The sequence below is a fragment of the Phalacrocorax aristotelis genome, chromosome 3, assembly GCF_949628215.1.
Source record: "Phalacrocorax aristotelis chromosome 3, bGulAri2.1, whole genome shotgun sequence".
In the NCBI taxonomy this organism is placed as follows: domain Eukaryota; kingdom Metazoa; phylum Chordata; class Aves; order Suliformes; family Phalacrocoracidae; genus Phalacrocorax; species Phalacrocorax aristotelis.
The window spans coordinates 100,966,235-100,993,091 of record NC_134278.1 but is presented as its reverse complement, the minus strand read 5'-3'; the positions used below and the strand labels follow the sequence as shown (position 1 = coordinate 100,993,091).

Below are 26,857 nucleotides of genomic sequence, written 5' to 3'. Positions count from 1 at the left end.
AACAAAAAACCTTTTTTCCCCCCCTGTCACTTCATGGCTAAAGCACCATGAATGCATACAAACCTCTGTATTTTTTCAGTCATATCAGTTTGAGCCAAGAGAAGAACGCTATCTACCCATACATATGTGTGCGTGCGTGCGCTGTGCAAAAGACTGTCACAGTGAAATCCAGTGCCATTCCTCATTGGCTCATTTTGGATATGTCAGTCACTCAGTAACTCTGTCATATTTTCTTCAAATTCTGTCAAGAAATTGTTTCCTACCAAAAAGATTTTTTTTTTTCCTGAAGCAGGAGACAGAAGACATTGTGGAAGCTGCGGAGAGGCTCACTAGCTGTGAAAAAGATTTGAACACTTGTTAAATAAGATGAAGGACCCCCCCTTCCAGAAACAAGGATTGGGGCAGAATATGCTCAGGTACAAAGCCCTTAGTGAACGTTTTCAGATTTGCACTTCCACGGACACATTCTTATTAGCTGCTAGGACTTTCAGCTCCCATTTATTTTGGCGGGAATTGAGAATTTTTAGTCTGGCGAAGTCCCATTCCCTGAAGGCTGTGATAAGCAGATACAGGCACATACAGGAACTGCCATATGATTCCAATGTCTAGCTTTTGGCTGCAATATCAGTTTGCTTTCAGAGGAATCTTGACAAGATTATAAAATAATGAGTTAAAAAAAAGCATGAAATAGTTCTGCTTTGGTTCTTTAAATCAGTATTCTATTGAAACAACTTTGCATAAGCATCATTTCTCTCACCAGTAGAAAGGCTTTTCTGTTAATAGTTGCAGGAGGGCTTTTTAAAGCTGTGTTGCCAAAAGCAAATGGTTTGAATTTTAATGCGGTTTTGAGTTCAACTTCTTTCCATTTTCCCCCACTTTCTCTGCTCATTACGTTCCACTTACATTCCTAAGGATCTACCAGGTATTACAGTCCTTTTCATAGGAATTCACATCTAATTTTAAGCTTTAGATGGCTCCTCTGTCTGGTCAGTTAATTAGCATTTAAAAGTTTCTGCAGTTTGAAATACAAGAGCAAGAAGGTCCTTAGTCAGAGGGACTAAACCCAGCAATATACGGCTCCAACAGGGAACGCAAGTGGCGTAAGGCAGAGCCCTGGGAAGAACAGACAAGCGTCTGTGTGCACAGCTCAGGTCTCAGGAGACAGGCTGGTCACGTCAGTATTTGGTTGTGTAGAGTGAAGAAGGCATTGTACGGATATCAGTTTAAATGTCAGAGTATTTTTCCACTGATGAATATACGATCGGTCATGTATCTCACCCTCGGGATCTCTGTGCAGTATTTCTCCTGAACATCTGCGAAGTCATTTCTCACGGCTGTTGCACAGACTGACTGAAATTCTCTCGGCATCAGCATCTTCTGCAAGTCTCTTAGAAGGGGAATATTACTGGCTCAAACGTCCCCATTTTCAATTGCAAGTCATCTCCATTTACATTTCACGGAGGTCCCCAGGATGAGTTTATAAGCCAACAGCAGTTCTTTATGCCATTACTGCTGCATGTTCAGCTTACATTTCTTCGGGCAAGGCCGAGGAGGGAACTGAAGAATACATGGACTCACCGAACCATTACCCTCTTACAATCCTTTATGCAGAGGGCAAGCAGAGAAGCAAATGGTTGTACTGAAAAAATGTAATTTTCCAACAGTAAGGCATGCTATTCCTTAACATGACCATGCGGCACCGACACTGTGAAGTAACAAGCAGCTAGTAAGTAACCTGCTCCACCAAGCCTATGTAAATTGATATGCAACACTGTGAGAGACATGAAAAGGTTTTGCTGCAGCCCGCCTGCCTGTGACTGCAAACGGAGCCTGCCATTTCCTACCCCCAGTCAAACGGCAGGAGAACAAAATACCCCAAGGTACAGAAGGAAAATCACCTGAACCATTCGGCTACAGTGGCGCTAGGCAGTCTTCTCAGGAGAAAGGTGGCCGGCGTAGTGATGCGACATGAACGTGACAACCCCGCGAACAAGAAGAGAAGCTGGAGTACTAATCCAGTTTGGCAACTTCAGTCTTTTCTTCAGAAGGTTGCCCCACTCCAGTAATGGGGCAGGAAATATTCTTCTCACGATATGCTGTTACGTTGTTATTACTTACGCTTTTATATACAAAAGGGAGGACTGAGGGTTGTTCTATTAAAAAAACAACTTTCTAAAAAAAAGATCCAGTGCTTAGCTCTTCTGAAGTATTCAAAACATAAAAGCACTATCAAAAGTTTCCCCACCAGGAAACAGTGCTGGAGTTTTTGGTTACATACAGACAGCAAAAGACATTCTCCATCCCACACTGGAAAGGTTTTACATCCCCCTCGCCGAAACAGCTTCCACTCCACAAGAGGTAAGAACCGTGCTTCTCCCCAGGGTTTAATGAGTTATTGTAAGTGTAATTTAAGCAAACGGTTTTATTACCTGTGGAAAGTAACTTTCTGTGGGGAAAATTACCATTACACCTCCTTTAATCACGTATCGTATTTCCACTCAAGTCTTGTTCGCATTAGGCCAAATTAGCAGAAAATATTTCCGTGCCGTATGCCTCAGGCTGTATCCCCCGATTACATGCAATTACTGTTGGCTTTTGACTTCTATTAGAAGCTGTGGGTTAAAAATTCAATATAATACAGGCAAAACAAGCCTTGATTCTTTTTACGGTTAAAATTAATTTTATTTTTGGATTGACAGAACGGAGGACCAAAAAGAGGTAATGCATTAATGAGCCTTTCCCACCCCCCTGGCCTCCCCAAGGACGCAGGGCACCGCCGCCCCCGGCTGACCGCTTCACTGCACGGCAGCAGCCAACCGACAACATGAGCAAGGACAGATTTACAAAAGCAGGCGCCCTGCCGTGCCAGCACCGTGCCAGTTCAGACACGTTTAACGATGCCTATTTAATTTCTCTGAAGCCCTCACCTTTTCCCATAAACATAATCACTTTTTCCTCCCTCAGTGACAACTGAAGTTACGGCCACCGAGGCTGCTGAGCCTGCGCTCCCGTCTCCTGCCATGCCACCGACTTCTTAGCGCTTTTTCTTCAGTCCAGCAGACGAGCAAAGCAGCTGACAGACAGAGCCGATGCAAAGAACAGGCGTGCTCTCAGGCTGACGGTGGATCTGTGAAGTTTTGCATCAAGAAAAGCAGAAGAAAAGGGAGAACTGGAGATCTCCTTTTAACTGGAGAGACCTCCTTCCCTTGAAATTCCCAAGACAGGCCAAGAGAAGCACCACGTGTGAGCTGGCAATGCTCAACCCACAACCGCAGATACAAAAGGAACTTCAGCCAGCTTGCATCTTTACTTAGTAAAATAAATCGATGTCTTTTTTCTTCCTCAGATACCACAATTGGAGAAAAAAAAATAAAAACACACTACTAAATTTTAAGCAAAAGCTTTATTTTAGGTCATAGACTTGTTTGTATTAAAAACAATTACTTAAAAATGCAATTCACATAAAACTCAACATGTAAATAAAATGAAGTTATCATTGGTCAAGGTCTATTTCTGAAAGACATGGGCTCCGAATCACATTTTAACAACCTTGAGTGGCAACAGATAAAACTGGACTGGCGGCAGCAGCTCCTGGTTTACAGGAGTTGAACTGTGAACCCCTTCGGTACATTTTAAAACACCAGCTGCAAACCGGCACAGCGAAATGATTGCTCCATTTCCCATTAATCCATTGAGCAGCCATTGAAGAAAAAAAAAGACCAGTATCCCAGTTTGATCTGCCGCTTCACAGGAGTAAATGCTCTTCGGCGTTGCCACAGGCGCTGCAATCTTCCTCCAGGAACCAAAGTACTCGTCTTAAAACATTTTCCTCACCACCAACAGACAGATTTTCAGAGGAGGCTGTCACAGTCAAGCTACATTATATACATGTCAAATGTACAATTGTCTTAAAAAAATGCCCGTGTACAAAATAGAGGGTTCTTTTATTAGAAAAAAAAAATCACATGCTAGATTTCAATTACAGCAACATTTTAAAAGAATTGAAAGTAATTGATGAATAACAGCAACATTCTGATTTATTAGGAACCTTCCCGCAAGCAAGTGTAGAGGTACCCGCACTATATTCAAGATTCTAATAAGCTTTTTTGACAATTTGTGCTACAAACTTCACGTACGAAGTATGCAAAAAGCTCTCGGTTGTAACGACAGAATAAGAGCCAGTTAATTAATGCAAGATTATTTCAGTAAAATATAAAATTATTCTACTTATGAAGTAAATACTGCAAATGCATCTGATTTACAGCCAGTTAGACAAAGAACACACCTAGTGACTAGAACACATACATTAGTTAAAAAGTCAAATATATACAAAAATATATTAGAAAGTGGTCGAGGTTAACCACAGGCTCATGTAAAAAATGTTGTTTTAAATAGCAATAGCAAAAAAATAGCCATTTTCTCTATCTGCAACAGTACAAAAGGCAAAACCTACATATGAGGTAGCAATGCCAAATTAAAAAAACCCAAAACAACACAACTTTGGATCAAGGAGAATTTTCTATATTTTCATAGCATATCTGCCAATACAAATATTTAAATGACCACTTCAATTGTTTCAAGAATTAATACATTAATTTACAAAAACCTTTATTCAGTGAACATTTTTAAAAAATTACTGGAAATTTATTTAGTTACTGCTTTCTCCTGTTTCTAAAAAAAAGCTATCGCATTTTCAAATCCAAACACTGTACAGCGAAAACGTGGCGGCTTTATTATACACACTCAGTAAATGCTATGGTACATTAAGACATAATTTACAAAGATCAGAATAAGCCAACTGTGGTCATCTTATTCTTTTGTGTCAAACGGGCGTAGGCGGCGCCTTGAGCTGCCCCGCGTTCGATGCTAGGTGCAGGATCAGGGTCCGCTACTCACCTCCACAGCCCTGCCCACAGCTGAAACAAGTGTTTGTACCATCTGCCTTCAGCAGCCTGAGCCAGAAGTGTGGCTTCTCTCTAGGGTCAGGGGCGCTGCTGGGCAGCAGCTCAGAGCCCACCTTGGCCTGTGCTCAAACTGCCTCAGGAGTGCGGGGATGGGACAGGAGGGGACAGGTGTGCCCCTTCCCTCCTCCTGATCCCATCCTCTTGCCCCTGCTGCAGGCGCAGGGCAGGAGGCGCCACCGGAGCCTCCCAGACCAAAATATCCCATTAATTTAAAGCCAGGAGGGGGAGAACCAGCCAGGTGAGCCGTGCCAGCTCTGGGCTGGGGGCTGCAGGGCAGCCTAGCCAGCGGCACAGGCCCCTCCTGTGGGTCAAATCCTCTGCTTCAGCTCCACCAAGCAAAGATACCCTGCTGCTCCTCCAATTCAGGCAACTGAGTCAGTCATCTGAAGTTAGATGGTACAATTAACACCAAAAAAATGAACTGGAGGGAATTTCTCTATTTGTTGTATTAAGAAAAATAATATACTTTACATCACAGTGCTTAATTAAATGCAATTAAAAAAATGTAAACTTAGGATTCTAGATAAAATTTAACTTGAAAAATCAGGGCTCCAAGACTTTCTAAAATTCACAATTTTTAAAAAAAAATGAAGTCACAGACAGTCAGTTCACATAACTCACAGATTAAGATTATTTGTAAATACCTGTTGACGCACTTCACTGTTTGGTCACTTTAAAAAAAAAGCCTAAATAACAAATAGACCAAGTGCAAAGGTAAGAGGTATATTTTTATTTGAAAAGAAACTAACTTTAGAAGTAATTTGCAGATCAGGCATCTGGAGTGCTCTAGTAGATGTAAGGAAATATGCGGTACGGTACACGCTGACAATACCTTTCCCATGCTAAGCCGTATTTTTGCTTACAATGATGTTCATCACGAGCTTCTCGATGAACAAGCAAGCAGATAAAATATATCACGTAGAAATATGGTAAAATGTGACTAAAACCTATAGAAGAAAGTGAGAAAGCCACATTAGATACATTTAAAAAATAATCCAGAAGTGTTAGCTATTAACAACATGTACAAGCTGGTGACATATACTGGTTACGGACTGAAGCATCTTATACTTGTATTGTAAAGCATCAAATATTCAGCAAGAGAGTACAAAAATTGTGAGACGTTTACATGCAGACAGGAAAAGACCCACCAAAAAAACCCCCCAAAAATAATCCTTAAAATTCAGAGTCTCAAAATCTACCAACTTCACTCTCAACACATGCAAAGCTGGCACATATTTTAAGTTCTTCAGCTATCAAAACCGGAGAAATAGTTAAACCTCTGCAGCAGTGAGCTGCCCCACACAAGCCCCACAAGGTCTTCTGTATCCTGGCTGTAGATGGTAACTGTAGCTTTGCTCAGAGCATGCTACTTGACTTGTGGATGAAAAACTGGACATGAGCCGGCAGTGTGCACTTGCAGCCCAGAAGGCCAACCATATCCTGGGCTGCATCAAAAGCAGCGTGGCCAGCAGGTCAAGGGAGATGATTCTGCCCCTCTACTCCACTCCGCTGAGACCCCGCTTGGGAGTGCTGCATCCAGCTCTGGAGCCCTCAGCACAAGAAGGACACAAAAATGATCCGACGGCTGGAGCACCTCTCCTACAAGGACAGGCTGAGAGAGTTGGGGTTGTTCAGCTGGAGAAGAGAAGGCTGCGGGGAGACCTTATTGCAGCCTTTCAGTATTTAAAGGGGGACTATTGGAAAGATGGCGACAAACTTTTTTGCAGGGCCTGTAACAATAGGACAAGGGGTAATGCTTTTAAACTAAAGGAGGGTAGGTTTAGAGTGGGTATAAGGAAAAAATTTTTTACAATGAGGGTGGTGAAACACTGGAACAGGCTGCCCAGAGAGGTGGTAGATGCCCCATCCCTAGAAACATTCAAGGTCAAGTTGGACGAGGCACTGAGCAACCTGATCTAGTTGAAGAGGTTCCTGCTCACTGCAGAGGGGTTGGACTAAATGGCCTTTTAAGGTCCCTTCCAACCCAAACCATTCTATGACCCTATGATCCCCTCCCACCCATCCTCACCCCACACACTGTTACGGCAACATTTCCACTTCTGCCATGACGATGCTGACAGAGGATTCGAGTCCCTGGTTTTCATGGGGCAAGCCTTTTCCAGGATACTCTCTAAGAGCATATATGCTAATCTACTATCGTCTACTTTCAATTAAATCCAGAACAAAATTAGCCCTGGAGGAACACATGAACTCCAGCATCCTCTCTCAGCTGATGCTCCTGGTCAGGGCATTAAGGACTTGGTGACAAGGTCCCAAGGTACCAAAACCGCCTGTGTCCCACAGTCTGCAAAAGGCAGTCTGTGCCATGGGTGCGGAATAGCTCTGCCTCAGCAGCACACCTGTCACACATTTCTGTGCTTTTATAGAAGAGAAATTCCTCCAGGCAAGGGAGGAGCCCAAAGCCATTTTTCAGACTTGAATGAGAGGAGCAGGACTACACCATGATCAGATATATTTTCTGAAACTCTCACTGCTCTTTCTAAGGTCTTACGAAGAACCAGGACTAGAAACCCCATTGGACAAAAGACTCCCTAATTTCCTCCAAGTGTAAACTTCATGAAAACTAGGAAGTATTCATTAAAAAAAACTTTCAAAGAGAATTCCACTCCTTTGTGTTTGATTTTTTTTTTTAAAACGTATTTTGCTCAAAGTCCATCCCTTTATGCGGTAGTCCTTGTCTCCAAGGGAACTCCTACTTTTTGGGAACTCCCTTTGAAAACACTATAGCACAGCCGCTAGCCTTAAAAACGTAAAGAACAACTTATGAGCAAGCAAACCCCATTGTTATTGAATAATGAAGTGTCAGAAAGAAGAGTCAAATCTATAGTATGATATCCTTTATATCTTACCATAGATTTGACGTAAGATGTAAGAGAAAACAGGTGTCGCATTATGCTTACAACACAGATTTGTCATTTGATTAATTATAGGTTTTAATATCTCAAATAATTATCACTCTGCATTTCAAACCCAGTCAGATGCCAAAACATCCAAGCATTTTTAATGAAACCCACTTTAGTCTCAGGAACTTACCGCAGGGTAGGGACCATGCTAGAGCCATGATGATGTCACCGAGATAATTAGGGTGACGAACAAAACCCCACCAACCCGTGACAAGAAGCCCTTTTCCAGTTGCAGTGGGTATAAATTTCAGATCTGTGAATAAAGTATTGTAGTCAATACAACAACTGAAATGTCTGTTTAAATAGTACAAAGAGACTGTGTACAGCAATTGAACAAATTTTTAAAAATGCACTTACAGGCCAATTTGGGATCTGCTGGATTCCTTCGGAAATTATTTTTCTGAGAATTTGCACTACGGAATATGTAATATCCAATACCTGAAAATAAATATTATTTATTTTGCATTTTCAGTATTTTCCAGTTTTCTTTCCTTCAACAAAGCAATCACATGCTCTCTGCCACTCTTTTTACATCCAAGTCTTTTCCTCAGAGATGCAACTGTGGTTCTCAGAGCTCTAACACAGAAATGCTATTGGAAGCCTGCGTTCCAAATGCTCTGACACATTACTGACTAGTTTTTAAGATCCTGGAGAAGCTTTATTTTCACATCTACTTTTACATTTATATCTGACATAGTTTATTACTGTAACACTGAGTTTGCAATTCATATAAGGTGATGTGCTGCAGTTTAAGATTAAGGCTATTAGCAGCCCAGTATTTTGCTACAGTGCCTACTCTATAAACTGACCAACTATTTACAAGTTCACAATATTAAAAGAACGAGACAAAGAAGTATTATCTGGTTTTGAAATTCATTTCCCCCATCATTTTCACAAGGCAGCTTAAATTCTTTTCCAACCTTAACGATTCTATGAAATTTGTTTTTCAATACAGCCTCGGAAAATGCATGATCACAGCATACTTCAAAGATGTTTAAAAAAAACCAAGAAAAAATATTAACTGAAAATGAAAAAAGAAAAGTTGTATTACTCAGGATTGCACATACTAAATTGTACGCCTCATATTCTTTCAAAGTGTTTAAATGCTTTGTCATGTCTACAAAAACCTTTTTCTTTTAGGTTTACTACTTAGATAAAAGGGACAAACTACAGGGCCATATTGCTGCAAATTTAAGGTCCCCTAAAGGTACAAGATCCTTTCTCAAAGAACTCGGCTAGAGAAAAGGAGATGTTTTCCGTTGACATGAGCTTGTAACTACAGGCATCAGGGAAGGAGATGCAAAATGTTAAACAACAAAAACCTCTTTTTTCCTTAGGGTCAGTAAAGCACAGCCAACAAGCTATTGAGTTTTTGGTTTTTTGTAAGAGTCACTCATAGTGAGACTGAATTTAAAACATTTTGAGTGAAGTGTAGCAGATGCCTTAAGTCACTTCTGCAACTCCAGGCAGCATCCATCTAAAGATGCCTCTCAACAGAACAATTAGGTGTCCAGAGTCTCGTTTATCCTTCATTTAATAAGACAAGAATTTGTTATATTCTTTGTACTAAACAGTAGCCAGACACATCCTTCCACCAGCTGTGGTAATACAGAAAATACAATCACCACATCTTAGTTAAAGCTTCACCTCACAACTGAAAGAAACAAAATCAATACTACATTGTTACTACCAGGAACAACATTTACTATAACTTACAGTTCAGAATAGTAATTGCAGCAGCAACAGGCCAAGAAATTGCAGTCGGATGACCAACTAAATAGAAGGCCTGCAGACTGTAGACAAACGGAACCCACACCAAATCTCCAAATGCTAGCATGAATCCAAATCCATCATGGGTAATATCCATTGTAGTCAAAATAGCTTCCTGGAAGCAAGGAGGAAGGAATTTATAATTTACAAAGCTTAATTCATTTAGCATTGTAATTAGAAATGGTAACAGTTTAATATGACTGTCATTTACCTCATTCCAAAGAGCATCCACCACATACAGAAGCTGAAAGCTGTTCACAAGTATCATTGACAGAGACGGCATATTTTGATTGTGTATCTTCATCTCAGCCAAGAGCATTGCCAAGTTTATAACAACCTAGTTTAGAAAAAATTTTATTACAAATTTTCCTTGTAAAACAAAGAAGTCTCTTCTATTACACCATAGTACATTTTAATGCAGATGTTTTCGACCAATGTTTAAGTTAAAAAAAAAAAACAAACAAACACCACAACAAAACCACACACTATTTCACAAGCCACAGTTTGCAACATTTCTCAAGCTGTATAACCTCAACATATGAATACTTTAAGAACAGTTTTCGTTTCCCACAAAGAAAAGAAGCTAGAATGGAGAAATTTTCCTAAAGTGAATATAAATGGTCTTTAAAAATCTGGCAACATGAAACTTTTTCCAAGTACTTTTTTCCTCTTTATAAATGCATATAGTATCCTTAATACCAGTTTTATATATATATACTTTTTTTTTTTAATAATCCATTTGTGTAGTATTTAAACTAATAGAATAACTAAGATTACTGACTCACCCAGCCAATTAATCCTGGACGCAACTCACAGAAGTATTTGAGGTCAAAACTGCCAATACGAGGGTTTAATTCATGTCCAGTAAAAAAATCATAAACAAAATACCCTGCAGATAAGACAGAGTCTTTGTTAGCAATAGTCTTCCTTTAATCTGCCACTACGCTCCTCCCCATAAAGCAGTTCCTACTTTCTAAACTTCTTTCATAAATAAAAAAAAAAAAGCCTTTAGATTGGCAAGAAAAATGTGAGGGCATATGCAAAACACAAAGCAAACCCCACATGGTTTATATTTTAAGAGGCCCAAATATTTTATTTATTAGGAGGACTAAACACTTGAGAAGTTACTGTAGGCTTATTTCTCCTTGACACTTGTTCCTTCTTTATTTTCAGCCTTACCCTGAAGCTCACATCACAGTTTCCATGAGCATGATCTTGTGGTACTAATTCTACTTTTCCTGCTACTTCATTGCTCTTCTCTGGGAGCAAGAATTCCTTTAGCTGTGATAATTACCTGTCCATCAAATGAAATGGACGGGAGGAAAATACAATACCTTGACTTCAACAAGATTCCCTGCACTGAGTTAGCGACAAGCACTTTGCAGAACAGATACAGATGCTACTATGCCACTTACAGAGACTAGAATCGCACTTTTCAAAGAAAAATTATTTATGATCATTTATTATTTCCCTTCACACACATACGTGCTGCACTGACAAAGGAACTGAGGGTATCTGAATACTCCGTTTTAACACACTAAATGGTCTGTCCATAAACTCATTTTCTTAGCCACCCTATCATCATTTTAAAAAGCAGTCTGTTTAATATTTAATGCCAATTGACTTCTCTATCTCTCCTTTGTCCTACAAACACATATGCATTTAATTGATACATTCTGGATAGGCAGTCTTATGAATGTAACAAAATCCCTTTTGAAAAGCCAATTTAGTAAACTAGATTTAGAAGCGCAAAGCAAAATAAAAGTTTACAAATACATCGTAATTTCAAGTTCTGTACCTGACTTTCCACTAGCAAAATATCTAGATTTTTTCAGTTTTTCTTTCCATTCCCAGCTGTTGCAGGAAAAGGCCCACTGGCAGAGGCACTATGAAGCAAACTAGACGCGCCTCTTCAACAAATGCTAAAAATGGAGAGGAAGCAACTGTCCTCTCATCGCTAGGGGACTAGACCAGCCACCAGCCAAGATATTTTTTGTGTAAATGATTCAAGATAATCCAACTAAGATTAAGCATTTTACCATATCTGAGTGTGAACAAGAATTGCTATTTAACTTGCAACATGAATTTTACATTGGTAGAAAGAAAAAGACACAGTATTATAATAACCATCCCTAAAGCTAGCCTTTAATTCATAAAACAAAACTGTAGCAAACAATTGGAAAGAAATTATCAAAAATATTTATAACTCACCAGAATTTCCACCTGGTGCTAGTTCTTCCTCGGGTACTTTCAGGGACCGAAAATACAGATAAATGCTCAACACCATAGAAAAAGCTGCAGCTGACACTGCAAACTGCATGAAGTGATCATACAAATAATGAAGTTCAAATTGGAAGTATAATAAAATTCCAATAGCTGCAGCAGTCAAAATAAAAGCATAAAACCCTAAAGGATGTAGAAAAAAATATATTAGCCAAAGTGAAAAATCATTCTTATACAACCTACCCAGTCCAGCCTCTCTCCATTTTTTCCTTCTTCCAAGATTTGTTTATATTCCAATGTCTTACACATCCCGTGCTTTTGAGGTTCAAAATTCTGGGGGACAGCAATATACCTAAGACATTCTATCTATGCCGCGAAATTTTTTGTGCTCCTCATCAAAAGGACAAGAGGCAGGACACTGAGTGCTCCTACATTTATTACAACAACATAGGATCCGATTTCAGATTTTATAGTGGAAATATGGGGAGTGACACTACTACTGGATAATGACAGCAGGTCACAAAATCTTATCTGTGGGACAGCTCAGATAACTCAAAGAAGAAATACGATTATCTTCATATATAATTTGATACAGACAGCAGTAATTAAAGTACTAAAATAACTATCAAGTCAAAACTTCAACACAAACTTTTTTACTTTGGGAGTACAAAATCATGTAGAATGGAATGATGTCTAAATATAAGCAGACAACTCTGCACAGCTTTCGCCTAAGTACCTTCTATAAACCCTTTCACAGGGTCACAACGGTTGAGGTTAGAAGGGGCCTCTGGAGCTCATCTAGTCCAAGCCCGCTGCTCAAACAGGGCCACCCAGAGCTGGCTGCCCAGGGCCATGTCCACACAGCTTCTGAATATCTCCAAGGAAGGAGACTCCACAACTTCTCTGGGCAACCTGTGCCAGTGCTCAGTCACCCTCACACTAAAAAAAAGTGGGAGGGAACCTCCTGTGTTTCACTTTGTGCCTGTTGCTTCTTGTCCTGTCACTGGTCGTCTTACTTCCCTCAAGAAGGCTTTCAAAGTTGCTTTGAGAATTAGCCTTTGAAGCAGCAAGAAGATGGCTTCTCTTTTTTTTTTCCCCCTCCTTTTAAATTTTTTTTTCCTTTTTAAACTATCCAAATCATGTAGCTTATTTCCTCCCTTTATCAGAATATAGAAAAAAAAAAATAGCAGGTCTATACCCCTACTAAAGACATAAGTCCAAAACAAGAGAGTTATGAGGCAGCCTCAATATGACTCACTTCCGCAGGATGTAATTCACTCTGCATCTATGATTTACTGCCCTATTCTGACTTTAAAATGGTGCATCTTACCAGACAATGACAAAAAAAGACTCAACTCTTTAATATAACATTTGAATTCTACTACCATCATGCAGTGTCCTTGAACTGACTAATCAAATAGGTAGTCTGGAGTACCTGCAAGGCATCAAAGTACACTTTTCTATCTAAGCCTGAAAAAAACAGGACTGCTCAGAGTTGTTGAACCGTATTCTAAACCTAGATGAGAAGCTTGCCTTATTCGTAGGAAGTGAAATCAGATCCGCATAAAGACTCAGAACTGTTCTTTGCCAGGCCAGGATAAGACCATCTTAAATCAATTACACCGCACTTTTTATTAGTCTGTAAATCAGAGACATCCAAGATCATCTGGACACATGGGTAAGATCTCTCCAGATCACTCCTGAACATCTCCAGAGCAACAGTCCTTGTTACGTGAGCATTACTAACACTTCCAATAGGCAATTGCCTGTTTAGCAATTATACAGGGAATATGACAGGAGTCACCAGACACATCCCAGATGCAGATCTGTACAGTATAGTGTCTTGCTCTTGGGGCAGTTAGTTCGCGATCATTACTAATGGTCTCCTTCCAAAAAAAGGCTCATCAGATTTTACTTAAGATTTACAAGAGATACATAGTTTGACCATAGAGTGTATCTTTCAGCACATGTATCTTATGATACTGAGCAGTGCAGATCAGACAGTGGTATCAAATTTCAGAGTAAGCAACTGCAACATACTTACCATTTATCCGGTACTGCAGTTTCCTTCCATTTGAAAGAGGCAGGCCTTCTACAACCTAGGAAGGATAAAATACTAGTGTTTCAACAAAGTACTTTCTGGGGGTACTGGCAGGGGAGGAAAATCAGCCACATCTCTGTCACAAAGACATTCAACCTATATAACCAGCCGGACACATTCAAATCTGAAGATCATGCACTGTTCTCAAAAGCATACTTTGGATATCAAAAGGGTAACTGTTTCAAATAAGAACATTAAAAAAAAAAATCTCTTCCTAACCAGCCTCAAGAAAACAGAACAGCCCCAATCACGGTAAACATGTATAGCAATAGAACAACATGATTGCATGAATTATTTATTATAGTGTTCTTTCACAATCTGCCAGTATCCCTCAAGCCAAAGAGGGAAACAGAGCATTTGCCTGATATACATATGACTAGAATGGTTTATAGCTTCCTGGAAGTGAAGATTAGCTTCCAAAACACTCCATATCAGTAAGAAGGTATCAGTTAGGTGATTTAGAAGTCAGATACCTGAAATTCTTCTAGAATTATATCAAACAAAGTTTATCCATGCTTTGATTTGAACTCCTATATAATGCCTACTGCCTTTTCCTACTGTAAGACTGTAAAATGCACAGCCATTAAATTCTTAGCAAACTGTGCTATTTTAAGCTTGCAGAGATCTGCAGTAGCCATATTCCAACTTAATATGGAAAACAAATTCATTTGCTTTCAAATTCACTGCATTAAGAACATATCCTAGCTTCCAGCCTAATGCACAAATTAATTATCCATAAAGACCCAATTGCTACTGAACAGCTTACCTTTCCAACTGGCAGTAAGTAAAACAGAGCTTGAAGGAAAAACCACAGAAGAAAAACACCAAACACCCTAGCCTCCCAAAGACTTTCCAGTTTTGGAAGAGGAGGAGGGAAGTTCATAAGACTGGGGTCATCTTGTTTGACCATCAACAGCAAGTAAAACACAGCAGCAGGCAGAAGAAATATCAGTGTGAAGGCCCCTGTAAACAGGCATCATGCCGTATTAGAAGATAAACATAGAAAATAAAAAACCTAGTTTCAATCCCACTAATAAAGCTCAATATTAACTTCTAGTAACAAAGAAGAGGTTGTCATTGCCTATTCCTGAAGTAAGACAGCAGCATCTCCCAGTCACGTAATGGGATTCTTCTCACTCCTGTATGGGGACGTATAACCAAACTGAAGGATCACACCCACTGCATCCCTTTAAAACTTCTCAAAAAACTGTATAAAGAATACTTTACTGTCTAGTTTGAAGCACCTAGGTTTTGAAAATGTAAAAACTTTGGTAGTTACCTCTTAAATTTAATTTGGAAATATTTAAATCTCACTGTGCAAGGGAAGGCTCAAGATCTTCACCATATTTCACAAGAGAACCAAGTGTAAGAACGGTTCTTTGACCACCACCAATACCCACAGACTGTGTGAAGCACTGTCATATGACTCTGGATTCTGCAACCAGGGTCCAAAAATTGGAAAAACGGTTCTTGACGTGACAGTATGGTCAATAAGTAAAAACCGTAGAAGTACTAATTTTCAAATATTAGGACAATTTGCACACATACCAATTCGTCCACCAAACTCTAGCTCCTTTGTTTTTGATGATGCTTTCTCAATTTTTTTTACTGTCTCAATAATCTTTTTCTCTGAATATATCTCTTCTTTTTTCTTTTCTTCTTTTCTTGGGCGCAAGCTATACTGTTCAAGCACACGCTCTATTTCCAGGTCTGGTTTCAACTTTTGCTGTTAATGAATAAAAAGAATTTACTAATAAAAATCCCCAGTGATTTTCTCTTATTCTGTTCCAATATTTTTTATTTAGGAGGGCATTGTTCACTATAAAACGCTAGTATACAAGTGTTCTACTTCTATACAGTACTTAAGCTTATGCCTTTATATGAAGAGACTGATAAAACCACTTTCACTGTGATCACTTAGGCTATGATTACATATCAGCAGCAGTTCCAGCACAGGTTATCAATTCCCACCCTCCTCCCCTCCTTTCTGCCGTAACTCTGTGCATTAGCTAACAATCATGACTAAAGAACTGATTTGGCTTACAAAAAAAACCCAAACACAACAACAAGAAGAAAAACCCCAAAACCACAAACAAACAAAAAACAAAAAAAACCAAAACCCAAACCCAAACTCCAACACAAGTAATCAGTGAGGATTTGATTGGGGAGGGGGAATCAAACAAGAAAAATGCATGTCACACAACTCTAGTACTCTTCCCTTCTGGCAACTTTATCTCCCTCCCCGCTGACCCGTAAACTTATTTGACCTCTAAGCTTTACGTTGCATTCTATTTCTCCTTGATTACTGTATTGCCCTTTTCTAGGGATTTCTGAGAGCGCTAAGTTAGAATGAGACAGAAAACTAAGAATAATTACAATGTTCATACCTCCAAGCTTATGCAGGATGTGTCATTTCTTTCTGTACTGTCAGGTTCACCATTGTACCTTCTGGTGTTATTCTCACTCAGTTTCTGTTCAAAAGAAAAAAATCCTAGTTTTAGCTTTCTGAAAATAACAGCTGCATCAAGTATAATCATATAATGAATAATTAAGAATACTAACTATCTGGGTTTTTTCCAATTGGAACTGCTCTGGTTTTCTCCACAGGAAAACAAGTGGGTTCAATACCCAATGTATGAATAGTTTCAGCTCACAAACAGGGGAAGAAAACTCATTTAAGAAAAGGAAAAGGCTACTAATTTTTTTTATTAGCAGTGAAATTAAGAGAGAATACAGCTTCTAAGTTATTTTTCACTCATCGTTAGGAACTGCCAAGTTCAAAATACACATCTATTTAGTAATTTTGTTTGGAATGCAGAGGAAATTTCAGTGTTCTGTATGTGACACTGCTCTGCAGGACTGAAGTTCGGTTTTCCATTAAATACCTAAGAAATAAATTCTCTTACAAAAATTTTAATAAGTCTAGCTTACACAAATCTGGGAAGACACAACTCATCTGTTTTATTTTATTTCAGCTTAGGCTTTGTTGAAAAGGACCAGGTCACTCCAGTCATATAACCAATAGATCAATCCTACTCCTAAGTTAGAAGCCTAGAGAAAACCACCACAGATATTTTAACCTATTTGTCCAAAGTAAAGTGTAGCTGCTGGCTACAAACTACTTAAAAATGACTGTATGTTCTACAGGCTGCGCACTGGGTCACACAGCTCAAAGTAGTTAGCTGAAAACAAAAACCACAGCAATTGCAGTGCCAAAGAATGCCTTTAGTAGTAGCAATTTACTAAACTAAACCCATCTATTTAGTTTAGATTGGTCTGATTTAGTTTAGTTGAAACCTAACTAAAACCTGTTTAATAGATCAGCAGAAGGCATTTCCAATTCAAGGGACTGTGTCTCAGACAAGTATCACTTGAAGCTATCTCAACAGCACATGAGGCAGAAGTAATGCTGTTTGTCTCTTAACAGAGACACACCACCTCTACTGTGCTTCACTTACAGAACACCAAAATAATTTTTAGTATTCATTATAACCTTCACAAAAAGGCCCAGAAAAAACATGACAGATTTCAGCTAAATCCAGATATTTGATAAACTTAGAAATCCTTACAGGGTAGTTTTTATAATTAAAACAGTTCTGCAGTATTATCAATCACCAAGGCTATATATATTTTTTTTTCCACACTTTAATTATGCAGCAATTCTCCCAAAGAAGTTTCACGTGTTTTCTATTACTATTTTAATGAACTGTATACAAAAAGATAACTCATTTTATTTCAAATTATAATACCTACCTGCTATGTATTGATCAATACATCTTACAAGTAGGCTAACTTGCTTTGCCCCATTTCACAAGTGGGAGCATATGGCTAACAATGACTTCAGTATTCAGTATTAAGGTGTCAAAGAATTTGTGTTTGTTTGAATTTTGAGAACTTCACTGCACCACCAAATTCAAATGGAACTTAACAACACACATTTACATTTCAAGAATTTCCTCACAGCTTGGCAAGCTAGGAAACCTATTTTCAAAGAAAAAGGTAGTTCTGAGATATGCTTTTGCAGGTAATTATGTTGTTCAGGGAACATGAACTACAGCTAGCTTTTACAATAATAAACCCAGTATGCATAGAACAAGTCTTCCGCAAATAGCAAAGATCTGTATTTAAAAAATCCAACAAACCCCCACAACAAAGAACAAACAAGCAAAACTAATACCAGTACAGCTAAGTTGGTTTCCTGAATTGTTTTCTTTTTGTCATCTTTATGTTCTCTGCTTTGGGAAGAAGAACGACGTCTGCCTTTTGCTGGCCGACCAGGAGACCTAGATCGAGATCTGCTAGAACTTCTTCTGGAGGGAGAACTCGAAGAGGACTGGCTCTTCCTCTGCTTGAATGACGACTGTGACTAAAAGAAAGAGGGGAAGGAAGAAAAATCTTATCTTAGATGGTCAAAATACTTTTTTAGAAACCTGGGGGGGTTTTGTGATGAGGACTCTGAATTGTCTCTTACTTCCTTTACTGATGCTGTAAAAAGGCTGTTAAGAAAGAGCAACTACAGCACACTCATTTTGCTGGCAATACCCAAGTAATCCTGCCTCATGTCCAACAGCTGACAATTCATGTCAAAGCCACAGAAATCAGGATATGGAGGTAAACTATCAATGTGAGCACTAAGCTCTTAAGCATACTACCCTCTCAAGCCTTTGCACAAGTAAATGAAGTGACAGCCATCTCTTAAACCTTAAGAGACAGCCATCACTTCAGTTACTTAGCTTTATTAATACATTTGGCATATCAAGATGCAATGATCTGTTTAAGGCAACACAGCTCAAATCGACATTAAAAAACCCCTAGTCTGCTAAACCATTACATTAGAGATGATAAGTGATTTCATGAAGTCTTCCCCAAAAGCACTCAGTTTTATTTCTCTATGAAGTCTACAACGCTAATTTTCTCACATAAAATTTCCACAACACAACTTTTAAAAGGCACAAACACTTTATGACAAAGAAAGGTTTTTCCTCAGCTTGAGTGTGCTTACCTGCAAGCACAAAGTTAACAAGTTAGAAAGTCTTAAAGCAGTGAAAACCTTTGTCTAACTCAAGGCAGAAACATTTTGTCCCAATTACAGAGCATGTACACTGCACCAAAAATGAGACTACAGTTCACATAAAGACAAACAAGTTAGCTTTGAACTTATGCAGGTGTCAGAACAGGCCTTAAAAATCAACTACAGCAAACATTCAAATAGCTTTGTGTCTTATGCATTATCACATTTTAAACTGAAATGAAAGTTGTACACAGAGCTTTAAAGGCCTTCATTAGTAACAGAAAATGAAATAATAAAGATATGTAAACAGGAAAGGTTGTGCTCACATACATATGACATGAACCTTTTTCAAAAGTCCCTAGCTGTCACAAGTAGGGCAAAGTACCTTACGAAACCTTTGGGGACCTAAAACGGTACAAGCTATTCACAGATATTAAGTACGTGCTCAAAGGGTATGTGCAATTATATTCCCAGTGATCCTTAACTACATGCTTGCTTTTGTTTTCAAATTTTCTTATTAAGAAGTATAAAAAAGTCAAATTAATATCAACCCTCTGATTACTAGCTTTACAAGCTACCTGAAAAACAATTTCTCATGAACAATCATGCCACAGATCTCCTGAATGATCAGATTTGTTTTTCTCCAAATATATCACCATTTTTTCAACATTAAGAAAAAGAATTACATTTCTTTAAAAATAGGATCAACATTCTGAACTTCTACTTGAGGTGTCACATAGCAAAGAGCTATTATTTAGCACCAATTCCCTGAAGGCACAGTTAATGAAGACTTGCAAGGCAGAAATCTAATTGTAAGTTGTATTTTTATCTACATCCTCCATTAAAAATACTGATAATTATATAAATGTGTACTCACCCTTATATCACTTTCTTTCAACGCGAGTTCAGTCCCATCTTTGTACTTAACAGTATAAAGATGAGAAACATCATCGTAACTAGTCACTTGGACTTCATAGTACAGGACACTTCCCGGCCAACGGCCCATCACCACCTCGCCATCAGCAAACCTCCGGCTTGGCATTTTGCAAAAGGATTCCCTAGAAAAGACATAAATCAATGTATACGGCAGCTAAACATCAGGCTTATTTTTTTTTTCCCTACTCCCCTTCCATTTCATTTAGGCTGGAACTAGGAAATTTTAAAGTAAACAACTCTTCACCTTAAACAGGCAAAAAAGCTGCCTGGTAAGGAAAAAACCACCCCAAATCTATTTGCCCAATTAAGAGTAGACAGAAGAAATAGGTTTAAAATAGCACAAAGATTTAAGCTAGATGTTAAGAAAAAATTTTCAAATGTATTAATAGTACATCTAGACCAGTATTCAGCTATAATATACAATCTCTATCATCAAAGACCACCAAAACCAGGCAAAGCATATATTTGACCAAAATTACATAAGCGTAGTTGATCTTATCTAGAGGGGGAAAAGTAAATTAAGTGTTATCTAAGTGTCTTCTAACTATCTTTTCCTGTTACAGAAGTGATGATTTCTGAATATTAAAATAAAATGTCCCAGATCTATGCAGTACACGCAGCCACATTACACACTTTCTTCCATTTGTTATGCCAAACATTCAAAATTTAGGAAACACCAGAATTTAGGCTCCTGGGTTGATTATCTTCTCTTTTCCACCTATTTAGCTCGAAGCATGTAACGCCTTTCGCAGGGGCCTGTAGGAAAACAAAGTACAGGATCACAGTGATCGCATAATATCCCAAAAACCTAAATTCTATCCTCCTGTCTGCACCATAAGGTTTTGACTTGATATTATCAAAACAGGGTGTAAGTGACTACCACCCTTGGTCCACCATAGCAGCGTGCTGAGAAAAAAATAAACCCACAACTGCAACTTAAAGTAAGTTATGATTTTAAATGTAAAATCTCATGTAACTCTGAGAAGTGCCTGTATTATGTCACTGCCATCTGAAAATAGGTACCCATAGCAAAAGATGCTTTTAACCTGAGCTTCTGTGACTCAGGCCTCAACATATAAAGTGAGGGTATCTTAGAAGTCCAAGGTAAAATACATACTAACTTATGTACTATCACCATTTGCATGATGAACATCAGATCTTAGAAGGGGTCGTGGGGGAGTTGGAGAAACAAACAAACCAGCAACTGTTTTTGTTTCACAGCATTTTAACTTGTTTGCTATCAATAAGATGTGAAACCATGCAAAATGAGCTAAAACCAAACATTTAACTAGATATTCATTCATTATACATTAACCTGCAGTGAAAGGTTAGATTCTTTGGCAAAAAAATACTGTTAATATGCAATGACAGACCTTCATAACACATTGGGGGATGGGGCTAAGTGAGGCTTCTCAATCAGCTTTCATTCTGGCATTTCCTGAAGCTGCTGCTGTTGTTAGATCTTATAACTGTGTAGCTCTCCATGTCACAGAAGAAACCAAACACTCCGCAAAATTCCCTCATGTGGATTTTACTGTTAATGTTCCTAATTGCTTCAGAACAGAAACATCTGGTCACCTCCTTTGCTGCATAATAAATATTACAGGCGTAAAATATTAAGGAGCGAAAAGTTTTATCATTTGGTTTCACTGACACTTGCCAGTTGTTTAAATTATCATAGTCAACGCTTGTAGGCACATGCTCTTCCAACTCATCTTTCTTCTATCTAGTGTTTCTTGTCCCAGTCTCTTGTTACTTTCTTATTCTTTCTGAATTCCCACTCCTCTGACTGTTTTATCCCAGTCATTTTAACCCCCTCAAATTCATACTCTTGTTTCTTACGACTCCATGAAATACAGTGTCCATATTTTCGTTTCAAATTCTTCTCCATTCCCTCCTTACCCCGCTTTAACTCTCTGGGGGCTGTCTGTCTTTTCTGCCCTTGTTCACCAAACTAGTTTGTTCCTCTTCGCCACCTCTGGGCTCAAGATCTGAGCTCAATCCCCATCTCTGTCTCCTTGTCCAGTTTTCTCACCCAAAAGACACTTCTTTAGGAGATCCATGTCTACTACTGCTCTTTCCCCAGACGCTTGCACAGTTCCAGCTTCTTCCTCCTCTTCCATAAATAGTCTAAACACCAGTCCTCCACCGAGTCCAGTCATAGCTTTCACCAGATGTCTCAACCTGATCTATGACTTCCTTTCCTCTTTGCTGTTGTAATTCCTACACTCCAGCCACCTGTTTCTTCTCTTGACCTGGAACACCTCAGGCATCACCTGTAAACTCAGAGCCTGACCAGGACAAAGCTGCGAGATCCTAGGACAAAGTTGTTAAAAACAGAATCTTTGGAGTTTAAGTCCTTTTTGAAAAAGGGAAACAATTTTTCACAAAGTTGTTACTAAGGGCATGTAAAATGATGTTTATGATTTAAAACAACCACTTCAAAATTTAGATATAATTTCATAGGGATAATGGAATGCAAATCTCTGCCAAACTTGAAAATCCAGCATTTTTGTACACAAATATTTAGACAGCCCAAAGAAAAGGTAACCTGATGGTTTAATTCCTTTTAAAAGCAGAAAGACCTTCCCCTCCTCCAACCGTGTTCTCAAAAGGAGCCGAAGTTTGTTTTAAGAAGTTGGAAAATGTGGTTGAAGGACCTGAAGCTAAATCAATGTTATGGAATTCAGTCTGAGGTAGATATCAATGACATGAAATTCCAGAACAAAAAATTTTAAGCAAGTGGAAATATTTTCCTGTGATTCAAAAGTAATGAACAATCCTATTAATGGGAAGACCTATTTATTTTTCCATTTTTTTCCTTAAATACTGAAGCTTAATAATGACATAAAACATTAAAACACTAAAAAAAGTAAACATTACTTCTTACCCTATCAAAAATTACCACCTTGTTCTGCACTCCTGTGCCTCCTGTGAGGGAGGTTTGCAATCCTCATTCCATATATGCCACTTCAAAAAGCTATGCCTTTTAAAGGCGGCCTTCATCTGTTCACATAACAAAAACCATCACTGGCATCAAGAAAAATATCGGAATAGTTTAGAAATTACATTTTGAGTTTACTGTTCTTTCAAGCTCTACATACACCCGATAATTTTCAGGGTATCAGCTGGCATTAGCCTGATGTTCACAGTAGTCCTAGACAAACTTTTTAATTCACAGGGCTTCAAAATATATATCCAAGCAACCTCAAAAGTGAATTATTTCATACAATGAACCCCATACTGTACAGATACCTGACTGCAAGTACATTCACTTACTACCAGGATGCAATTTGTGTTTCTGCACCGTTATGATTTTCCTTTAGGAACCCAGACTCTAAGGGAATGGCTCAAAAGGATTTTGTATCCTACACCAAAGCTAAGACAATTAACGCAAAACTCCCTGGAGCCTAAAAGTTGGTCAAGAAGTGAAGTTACTGCTTACTCAACCAAGAATGAAATAATTAAAGAGAAACATGGCAGAGAAACATATTGCCCCACACATCCATTTCTGGTCTTTCCTAATGACCCTCTCACTACATATGTGGAAAGATATTTCAATCCCGTCAAGAAAATAAGAAAAAGTCTGTGAGCTTGTAGTCACTAGAAGATCATACTACATTATCAAAGTCAGGTACGCAGTTTTAAGAATAAAGAAAAAAAACCCACTAAACAACGTTTTCCCTCTCAGTTCGTGCATATCCAGTGATTCTACTTACTAGTTCTGACACCTCACCACTGGTAGATAATGTTGTGCATGTCAGAGGAGGGAGGCAGCTGAATGCAAGAAAAGTAGAAATGCAGGAAAATAAAGAAAACATTGACAGCAAAGGCTAACAGATACAGCTTCCTACCCAGAAAGTTACTACTGCAGTCGCCAAAGCCGTGCAGGACCTTTTCAGGGCCACCATTACTCACTCCACATTTCCAGCTCTCTACCTCCATAACGGTGGAGGCATCTACCACTAGTCAAGCTTGGCTCCACTAAACAGCCAAATTCGCTTCACCGCTAAAAATCAAGCGCGGATAAGCCTCAAGGTAAAATCAAAACCTATCAATCCTCAGGCAGGGAAACGAGGTGTTTTCCCCAGAAGCACTAAGAGCGGAGGGAAAGCATCAGGAATTCGAACTCCTCCGGCAGGGCCGCGAAAGACGGCGGGTGAAGGCCGCGGCGGGGCGGTGTTGACAGGAAAAGACCCACGTGCCGGGGGCGGGGGGGAGCCCGGCCCCTCGGCCCCGCTCCACGGCCCCGCCCCGACCGCACTCCCGGCCCAAGGCCTCCGCCGGGGCAGGGGGAGGGGGGGAAAGGGAGGGGCCGCGCCAGGCCAGGCCGCCCCTCTGCGCCTCTCCCACGGCGCGCCCCCGCCACACCGGCTGGCCGTGGCCTTTCCCCGCTCCGGGCCCGGCGGAGGGCGGTGGCAGCCCGAACAAAGTGGGGGAGCCTAAAGCTACCCGAGGCACAAGCAAAAGGTCTGGGAAAAGGGCCCCACTCATCCGCCCACCGGGAGAGAGGCCTGCGTGGGGCCGCGGCCCGACGCCCGCCCGTGGGGGCGGAGAGAGACGGCGGCGGCGATTGGCCAGAGCGCTTCCCCCCGGGAAGGCCGCGGACAGGCGGGGGTGTTCCCCCGTCCACGCTCGGCCCCGGTGCCGCCGGTCACTTACCTAGCGCCCGCCCCCACCGGGCCGGGCAGGAGGCGCTTCCGCGGAGCGGCGGGAACCGGACCCGAGCGCGGCGCTCTCCGCTGAAGGTAACAACCGCCCTGAGCAACGGTTACGGCCGCGCAACAATCCGCCCCCTTGCCCCGCCCCTTCCCGCCCGCCAACCGCGCCTATTGGCCACGACGCGCCGTTTGAATCGTGGGTGGCCGCACGCTATTGGTTGCCGCGCGATGGTGCGGTCCTCCCGCCAGAGGCCCGTCGCTTGCCTGCCCCGGTGAGGGGAGGAGCGGGGTAGCTCGGTATCCTCGCGGAGGCGGGGGGCTGATAGCGGCTGCGAGTGCGGAGCGGGGAGAGGGTAGGGGAGGGAAAGCCTGGGCGGTAAACAAAAACGGGAGTTTTGCATACGAAGCACTCGTGGTCTCGCCGCCTCAAACGCAGCGGCTCCTCCACTCACTGAATAACTGTCCGAACAACTGTCCGTGCTCCCGGCCGCCGTGCGCCCAAGGAGGCTGACGTGGTAAAAACACCCACTCTCCAAAAGAAAAATAAAAAAGGGGCGAAAGAGCAGCGGTGTGTGGTTAGCAATGTCCTTTTGAGGCAACTTTTCCAGAAAGGCGATTCAATTTACCGGCAGATTATGAAATAGGAAGGCTAAGCAATACTTCAGCAGGCATAAGAAAAATAGGTTGTGAAAAAGTTAACAAGGTGTCACACGCAGTGAGTTTTAATGTGAAGTAAGTTGTTTCAAGTGTTTGGATCTCAAAAACGATTAAGTACTTTAAGCATGAGTACGGGCGTGTTTGGGAAGTACATAGATTGTAAAAACACAAACTAAATTTGGACACAGGCTTACAAGTCATATTCTGGCCTAATAAAGCTTCCCAGATCAATGAAAATTCCCCAAAGACCACTATTTTCTAATACAGAAGGCTAGCAATACCACACAGACATGGCAAAAATCTCAGATTAAAAGAAACAGTAACAACATCACCACAAAACAAAAAACCACCCAAAAACTGTAACCAAAACCAAACAGACATAAATAGGGCCTATGGTAACCATGGACTTGACTTGTCTGAGATTTACTGTTATTTGCTCACAAATTTGTGAGGTCCTTTTTTTTTTTTAAGTTTTTGGCTATAATCATAGAATTGTAGAATGTCGGAAGGGTCCCGCAAGGATCATCAAGCCCAACTCCTGTCCCTGCACAGGACAACCCCAAAATTCACACCATGTGTCTGAGGGTGTTGTCCAAGGGCTTCTTGAATATCAACAGGCTTGGTGCTGTGACTGCCTCCCTGGGGAGCCTGTTCCAGTGCTCCACCACCCTCTGGGTGAAGAACCTTTTCCTAACATCCAACCTAAACCTCCCCTGGCACATCCTCCTGCCATTCTCTTGGGTCCTGTCATTGGTCACCAGAGAGAAGAGGTCAGATCAGCACCTGCCCCTCCTCCTCCCCTTGTGAGGAAGCTGTAGACCATCATGAGGTCTCCCCTCAGTCTCCTCCAGGCTGAACAAACCAAGTGACTTTAGCTGCTCCTCATATGGCTTCTCCTCTAAACCTTTCACCAACTTTGTGGCCCTCATATAATGTTTGAATTAAGAGTATGGCAAGCTTTTTACCTAAGTAAATGAAAGCAGGAAATAGGCCTTCATATGTGAATTATTTTTAAAAAATATATTTTACTATTCTGCCTAGTTTTGCCTTGACCATTTTAATTCTCCCAAGCAATTTTTTAAAAATTTTATTTTGTATCCCCCCTTTTTTTATACCAAATAGGTCAGGTTGTATTTTCATATGCATTCATTGTATTATTCACTACATGATGCAATAAGGGACATCTAAATGAAATTAAAAGTTACTCAGTCAAACCAGAGTCATGTTTAAGCATAGATTTAAATAAATGCAGTCAGAATAAATTTGCTCTGTAGTTGCGTTATGGCAATCAGCTTTTATCTGAAAGACATTTTATGACTTACTGTGCAAAAGAATGCAACTGAAGCATCATTTCTGGCTTCAGATAATGAATGTTTTTGGTTCTGGCTGAGATTGTTACTTTATTACTGTTGCACAGTTTACAGGTATAATGTGAAGAACTGTTTCCGGTAGATGTCTTCATTACAGCAGCTAATGCTTGAAATGAGCCTGCTTTGTTCTGTCAGCAACAAATGCCTACAATTAATATGCCTAAATATGAAGGTTTTCAGTTATATCTCATTTAGAGAATACACATGGCCTCAGAGTAATGGTTTGGTTTGGGGATTGAT

General features: G+C 40.1%; 2 protein-coding genes and 1 long non-coding RNA gene across 6 annotated transcripts in view; 2 read left to right on the top strand and 1 right to left on the bottom strand.

The window, feature by feature from the left end:
* The first annotated feature begins 1,782 nt into the window (after nucleotides 1–1,782).
* LOC142055184 (uncharacterized) lies at nucleotides 1,783–3,814 on the top strand. The gene is made up of 2 exons (XR_012659839.1): nucleotides 1,783–2,358; nucleotides 2,965–3,814. It is a non-coding gene; the product is annotated as an uncharacterized LOC142055184 (long non-coding RNA).
* Nucleotides 3,385–24,725, bottom strand: LBR (lamin B receptor). 4 transcript variants are annotated; one of them, XM_075088764.1, is made up of 16 exons: nucleotides 21,965–22,935; nucleotides 21,303–21,515; nucleotides 20,563–20,685; nucleotides 19,871–20,051; nucleotides 18,160–18,348; nucleotides 16,370–16,453; nucleotides 15,531–15,708; nucleotides 14,749–14,945; nucleotides 13,926–13,980; nucleotides 11,870–12,064; nucleotides 10,444–10,547; nucleotides 9,870–9,995; nucleotides 9,605–9,773; nucleotides 8,246–8,326; nucleotides 8,019–8,141; nucleotides 3,385–5,911 (listed from the first exon to the last, which is right to left on the bottom strand). In XM_075088764.1, the coding sequence occupies exons 3-16, from the start codon at nucleotides 20,586–20,588 to the stop codon at nucleotides 5,751–5,753; spliced, it is 1,869 nt and encodes a 622-aa protein (XP_074944865.1). In that variant the 5' UTR covers nucleotides 20,589–20,685; nucleotides 21,303–21,515; nucleotides 21,965–22,935; the 3' UTR covers nucleotides 3,385–5,750. The 4 variants fall into 4 exon arrangements, with proteins under 4 accessions (XP_074944865.1, XP_074944866.1, XP_074944867.1 ...); XM_075088765.1 differs by lacking the exon at nucleotides 21,965–22,935 and having other exon boundaries at nucleotides 18,166–18,348; nucleotides 21,303–21,517; XM_075088766.1 differs by lacking the exons at nucleotides 20,563–20,685; nucleotides 21,303–21,515; nucleotides 21,965–22,935 and adding an exon at nucleotides 24,592–24,725.
* The window catches only part of LOC142055676 (uncharacterized), a 16,525-nt gene continuing 12,883 nt past the window's right edge, over nucleotides 23,216–26,857 (top strand). Inside the window, exons 1-2 of the mRNA XM_075089796.1 lie at nucleotides 23,216–23,345; nucleotides 24,151–24,677. Of these exons, the coding sequence (XP_074945897.1) occupies nucleotides 23,216–23,345; nucleotides 24,151–24,677 (657 nt within the window). The remainder of the gene's footprint in view (nucleotides 23,346–24,150; nucleotides 24,678–26,857) is intronic.

Coding starts and splice junctions, on each gene's coding strand:
- LBR (XM_075088764.1), bottom strand. CDS start 20,588: ATGTTTGGCATAACAAATGGAAGAAA. Junction 8,142..8,245: donor AGCAGATCCCAAATTGGCCT/GTAAGTGCATTT, acceptor CTTTATTCACAG/ATCTGAAATTTATACCCACT. Junction 5,912..8,018: donor AGCATGGTCCCTACCCTGCG/GTAAGTTCCTGA, acceptor TTTCTTCTATAG/GTTTTAGTCACATTTTACCA.